The 6,372-nt window shown below is 32.0% G+C and overlaps 2 protein-coding genes across 2 annotated transcripts; one reads left to right on the top strand and one right to left on the bottom strand.

Moving 5' to 3' along the window:
• The first annotated feature begins 2,639 nt into the window (after positions 1-2,639).
• LOC135956787 (AH receptor-interacting protein) lies at positions 2,640-4,042 on the top strand. Its single transcript, XM_065507361.1, has 4 exons — positions 2,640-2,836; positions 2,906-3,079; positions 3,141-3,490; positions 3,543-4,042. The coding sequence occupies exons 1-4, from the start codon at positions 2,750-2,752 to the stop codon at positions 3,883-3,885; spliced, it is 954 nt and encodes a 317-aa protein (XP_065363433.1). The 5' UTR covers positions 2,640-2,749; the 3' UTR covers positions 3,886-4,042.
• Positions 4,043-4,471: 429 nt separating this feature from the next.
• On the bottom strand, positions 4,472-5,665 carry BORCS5 (BLOC-1 related complex subunit 5). The gene has a single exon (XM_065507759.1). The coding sequence runs from the start codon at positions 5,502-5,504 to the stop codon at positions 4,503-4,505; it is 1,002 nt and encodes a 333-aa protein (XP_065363831.1). The 5' UTR covers positions 5,505-5,665; the 3' UTR covers positions 4,472-4,502.
• Positions 5,666-6,372: the final 707 nt, after the last annotated feature.

The raw sequence follows: 6,372 nt of genomic DNA, 5'->3' as shown, positions 1-6,372 counted from the left end.
TGTATCTACACAAATTTCGCTACAAATAAGTTTCATATATACAAAATTCATGTCACCAAATTTTGTTACGATCGGTCCATAATTAGTCATAGCTTCCATCACTCAAAAATATAAATTATTGAAATTTTAAAAGAAAAATGTTTTTGCTCTTTTACTTAGTGTAGGTTATTACATGTTCGGGCTTGACCGGTGCCTGATGTCACAAATGATTGACTTCTTTTGTCGCAACTGCGCCACACAAGAAACTTCTAGTTTTTTTCCGGTATTGTTCTTGAACATTACATCCCTCGCCCATCAGCCACATACAAATATTAACCCCGAAGTTTCATCTTCAACAGGTATATTTACTTTATACCACCTCAACCCAGCCTTAGCTTTTGCTCTGCACACAAAAGAATTACATCATTTAACTTTACGAGCTGCTTTTCTGATAGAAGTGTTGGGGGCTCTTCGAAAGAGTTTTTCGAATTATTTTGTTAGACCTTTTTTTCTTCCTCATCCATGTTTTATTTCAATGTTCAAGTCTTTCTTATACTCTGGATTTTGAAACAATGTGACGATGAACCTTCAAATATTTTGCTATTTTTTTGAAAGTCCATATTGGATTTTTTTTAAAAGTTAATTATTTTTTCACCTACTTTTTTCGGTGAACATTTTGATTTCGGTCAAAACAAACAGTAGAAAATTAATTATTTAGAAAAAATAATATTTAACATATTTTTTTTAAAGCAAACGTGATTAAAAACAAGTAAGAGAACTATATTCGGCTGTGCCGAATCTTATATACCCTTCACCAAATTATACTTCAAAATACAAATTTTAAATATTTTTAGGTAAACAAAATTTATTTTTTTCTTGGAAAATTTTTTTTTTCAATTTATTATTTTAATTTTTTTAAATTTAAAAAAAAATTGGGTTAAAAAATTCCGATTTTGACCCATTGTAGGTCCAACTTACTATGGTCTTATATACGTCGTTGCAAAGGTCTTTGAAATATCTATCATTAGATATCAATATTGTCTATATTAATGACTTACCCCCAGTAACACGAAGTCTGGTTATGTTTTAACTAATAGTTATACTGACAGTTTTCATACAAAAAATATTTTAACCGACAGTATAACTATTAGTTAAGGCATAACCAGAGTTCGTGTTAATGGGGTTTAGTAATCCAGATATAGGTCAAAAATAGGTCAAGAGGTTGTCCTGGGTTTTTCCTCATATCTCAGCCATTTGTGGACCGATTTTGCTGATTTTAAATAGGAAACTTCTCGAAAGCATATCTGACAGAAGATTGAAGATTTGGATTCCGGATATATCTGGGGTCATCAGAAAATTGATTTCAACAAACAGACAGACAGACAGACGGACATGGCTTAATCCTTATCAATAAGGATCCAGAATATATATACTTTATAGGGTCGGAAAATTATATTGTGGAAATTACAAACGGAATGACAAACTTTTATATGTATACCCTTCTCACGAAGGTGAACGGTATACATATATTTATTATAATGTCACCCAAAGATTGTTTTTATTTAAATATTACGGATTGACATTTGCAAGACGACCAAAGGACCTAAAGACCGAATATTTCCATGACAGCCGGTTCTACGCACCGGAATGACCCGAGTTAACTCGGCCAAGAGCTGTCAACTCAGAAATCACTGCTGCTACAACAACAACAACCGAACTAAATGTACACAAATAAAACAGTCAGCCAGTTAGCGGCGGGAATATTATTGTATGGCGCTGTTTTTCTGAGCAAGGTGTAGGACAAATTCATTTCAATACAATACTGCGACAGGAAAGGAATACAAATTCATTTTAAACGATATTTTATAGCGATACAAAGAGGAAAATATATCCAAGCACGACAATGACACCAAATACACATCTAGAATTGTAAAGGAGTGGTTCCAATCCAATGAGGTAAGTGTTTTGTAGTGGCCTGTCCAATCGCCAGATCTCAAAGTCATAGAATACCTATTGAAAATTGTAGAACGCAAAATACACACTCAAAATTGTACCTTATAAAGCCAGACAATGAAACCTGAGTTTAATTTTTTTTAACAATACCATAACCAGTGGAATGTGTATAGCTTCTTACTTATTTTATTAATATAACTAAATAGAAAAGTATATTTTGTATTAATAAAATATAAAAAAAAACAATTTTCCATTGACATCATACATTTTTTAAAAATGATAGCGTTTTTTACACAAATGTAACGATAACAGACGATTTTGACTATCATGATTAGCTAAATTTATAAAACAAAACGATATGGCACCATTAGCAATTGTTGCTTCCATTAGTTATTATTGCATTTCTGTGAAATTTTATATTTTCATACTAAACAATACATTTACTACATTATTTGACTTACTTTTATATATTTTTCACTTTTATTTAATTTATTTAACAAAAACTTTATTATTTTATTACATTTTTTATTTTATTACACTTTTTAGCACACTTTCTTTACCATTACACGAGAAAACTTCAATATCAACTAATATTTTACCGTTAACTAATTTTATTATGTCTCTTTTGTTCCAGTTTCTCTTTGTACATAACGAATTGCAGCCAACTTCAGTTTTGTTTACATTTCATTTCTATAGTAAACACAAAACCTGACAGCTGTTTGCTTAGTTTTTTTTTAACAAACTGTTCGATCCTGGAAAATATTTTGTATTCTCTTGTAAATACCCAAGTTTTCTTTAAAAAAAACCATCCATTAATATGGATACTAACATAGAAAATGCTTTGATACAAAAGAAAATTATTTCTGCTGGCAAAGAGTTCTTTCCATTGAAAGAAGGCACCAGAGTGAGTAAAGTGTGAGAAATACATTATGGAAAAAATCAATAATTCAAGGACTTTTGCTGATTGGTTAAGGTCAAATTTCATTTTCAAACAAGGAAACTCGATGGCACGATTTTGGATGACAGCCGCACGCTGGGCAGACCCATGGAATTGGTATTGGGTAAAAAGTTCAAACTGGAAGTATGGGAAGTAATAGTACAAAAAATGGCCTTAAACGAGGTGGCTAAATTTACGGTCAATAAAAAGGTGAAGTCTTCAAATTTTATTTGTTTTATTTAACTATAATAACATTTTGTAATTATTACAGTTAGTTTCTCAATATCCTTTTATTGCAAAAACTTTGCGAGATGTTGGCAAAAAGGTGGAAGAACGCCGTCATTGCTGTGGCATGACTTTGCAGAATGAAGGCTTGGGTTATAAAGATCTAGATGATTTACTCTCAAATCCTAGTGATTTGGAATTTATTATAGATTTGTTTTGCATAGAAAAGCCAGAAGATTACAAAAAAGATACCTGGCAAATGACTGATGAAGAGAAACTTAAAACTTCTCTCAAACTTAAAGATGAAGGTAATGAATTTTATAAGCAAAAACAATTTGCCCAAGCTGAGGAATGTTATCGCACGGCCGTGGGGTTATTAGAACAATTAATGTTGAAGTAAGTACTATAGATAATATTAAATTAAAACTACAATTAAAACAATTTACAGAGAAAAACCTCATGATGTTGAGTGGAACGATTTGGCTAAACTTAAAGTTCCTGTATTATTAAACTATGCTCAGTGTCGTCTTTTGTCACAAGACTATTATGCCGTCATCGAGCATTGCAACGATGTTTTACAATTAGATCCCGATAATGTTAAGGCAATATTTCGTAGAGCCAAAGCCCATTTTGGCGCATGGAATCCTCAAGAAGCCCGTGAAGATTTTCTAAGGGCAGCCGAATTGGATCCTTCCCTACAAACAACAGTGCATAAAGAATTAAAAGCTATAGACAGGATACAACATGAACGTGATCTTGAGGATAAGAGGCGTTTGCAAGCACTCTTTTAGTGTCTTGTAAGTTTTGATGTGACGATTTAATAAACATTGTGTATGTATTTTTATTGTTGTGACTAGTCCAATGTAATACATAATTTATGTTAGAAACTTATAAAAACGTAACAATTATAGATTTTATAATAAAGTATATAATCAAACAAGCATAAAATACACATATTGCTATTTGTTATCATAACAATTCTGCTAACGGCTCAAAGAATTATTAATCAGGAATACACCATTTTAAATTGCAATAGAGATAATTATATATACAATTGAAATGGAGAATTTCAATGGAAAATTGAGAAAAATCCAAATGAAATTTAATATTAAGAGAATTCAAAGAAAAATTGAGAATTTCAATACCAAAGAATTAGGAAACATTTTAATTAAATTGAGAAATCTTTAATTTGAACAACTTAGGTCTTTGAAAGCAGAGTTTTGGTGTTTTCTCAACTGAAATATGGTGTAGTTTGTTGAATAATAGTTTCTATTTATTACATATTATCTTTTTAACAATTAATTTAGAGAGGGGCTTTAACTAAAAAATAATTTAAACAATAATTTACACAAACTTAAACTTATTAGTGGCTTAAACTAAAAATTTCATATGAATTTATACTTCGCAACTACAATCTTCTTAAACGCATTGCTGCTGCACCTTCAGCTTCACCGCGCAGCTTGTTGTCATCAGTTCGCCAAACAAATGGTTCCAAACGATCTTCGACATCTAGAAAATTATTAATGGCCTCCAAACTGGCCAGATTATCGTTTAGTAGAGAGTTGCAACGGCTGAGTTGTTGGGAAATCAATCGCACTTTATTAAATTGCTCGGCATAGGCAGCATATGACTTCTGCATATCAACAAATGAAGCGAAAAGTGTTGTTATGGAATTGCTTACCACTTTGGTGCGTTCCACCAAATGTGATTGCTCCTGAGCCACTTGTGTAGCACACATATGTAGGTGTGTTTGCATGCGATTGCAAATATTCAGCAAGTGTGGCTGTATTTGTAGACGTTCCAAACATTCAGAGTCTTTGGTAAATGTGGCCGAATTAACCGAATCCCTTAGGACGGGCAGAAATTGTGGTATACTTTGTAACTGTTGCAGTTCACTTTCAATTTCCTCATTAGCATCTTTTATGCCCGGCTTCACTATGACTATACTGTGACTGCCCACTGTCGATTGTGGTCTTTTAGGTTTTGCCCCTGTCTGGGGACGTCGTAAGACTAAAGAATTGCGCTGTGTCGAAGAACCGGTTAAACTATTTGCTGATTTACCTCTTATTTTAGGTGAATCGCCTATTGGGCGATCCGTTGTGTAGGAAACATAGGGCAGATCAGAACATACACTCAAGGGTGGCGACGATGGTCTACTCATTTCTGATGTGGTGGGCGATGGCATGGGATCATTGCTGTGCTTTAATTTATTTGTAGTGCTGTTACTACTGCTGCTAGGAGCAGTTGACTGTCTTAGCATGGCACGTTTTTTGATGGCTCCAGTACTTGTTGAAGATGCTGCAGATCTGGAGCCAGCTGAGTGTGTATGATTGGCATTATTACCAACGTTGGAATCAAATATTTCTCGTCCATCTGCCTCGGCTCTTTGTTGGGAATGTTCAGCACCCATTCTCTAATTTGTAAAATAATTTCTTATTTTATTTACTCAATTGCTATTTCTTATCGATTTTTTGCTATATATTTTGTTCCTAGACAATTTGAATTTCTTTTTCTTTGTTCTTCACTTTTTTGTTTTATTTTTTAGCTCTCTTTATAAATGAAGATTGAATATTTTCAAAGTTATTTTTATATACTATTATTTTTTAGTTTTTCAATTTAAATAACAACAATAAAGAATTTGCAAAAGTTAGTTGCTAATTTTCAAGTGCAATTTATGACGAAGACAGTAATCAAAACAAACAGAAAAATAATTATTTAGAGACACAATTTGAAATGAAACATTAGCAGAGATGCCAACTCTGATAATGTTTCATTCCAACAAACCGGAAATAATTTATTATGAAGGAAACAATATTAATTATGCAATTGTTTGAAACATTTTCGCCCTAATTTATAGTCCTTAACCCTGTTAAATACATGCATGTTTATTCAGATTGTTCCAATGAGTACAGGCAACCTCAGAGCAAAGTATAGAAGTTGGATTGTTTTCAACTTTGAAGTATATAAAGTACGCAAATGTATGATAGACATGTGTTGCTAACGGATTGCGTTGTGTCAGTTGCAGTTGAAGCAAAAGTATTGTATGTGTTTGGGCCTTAATGGTGTACTAATTTGTTATTACTTTATTGTCTGAGATATAAACAAGAAACGCGAATATCTCGATTTTTTATGTATTTTTCACAAAATTTTTTTTTTAAAATTTGTTCAACCATTTTTTAAACAAAATCTTTTTTAAATATATAATTTTTGAAATATTTTTTCGCCAAAAATAGTTTTTAATATTCAAAGTGGAAGTATGGGATCATATTACGAAAAAA

The sequence above is a fragment of the Calliphora vicina genome, chromosome 4 (assembly GCF_958450345.1).
Source record: "Calliphora vicina chromosome 4, idCalVici1.1, whole genome shotgun sequence".
Classification (NCBI taxonomy): Eukaryota; Metazoa; Arthropoda; class Insecta; order Diptera; family Calliphoridae; genus Calliphora; species Calliphora vicina.
Note: the sequence above shows the minus strand (reverse complement) of the source record. Positions and strands in the feature narration are given on the sequence as shown.

Coding starts and splice junctions, on each gene's coding strand:
- LOC135956787 (XM_065507361.1), top strand. CDS start 2,750: ATGGATACTAACATAGAAAATGCTTTGATACAAAAGAAAATTATTTCT. Junction 2,837..2,905: donor CATTGAAAGAAGGCACCAGA/GTGAGTAAAGTG, acceptor TGATTGGTTAAG/GTCAAATTTCATTTTCAAAC. Junction 3,491..3,542: donor TTAGAACAATTAATGTTGAA/GTAAGTACTATA, acceptor AACAATTTACAG/AGAAAAACCTCATGATGTTG.
- BORCS5 (XM_065507759.1), bottom strand. CDS start 5,504: ATGGGTGCTGAACATTCCCAACAAAGAGCCGAGGCAGATGGACGAGAA.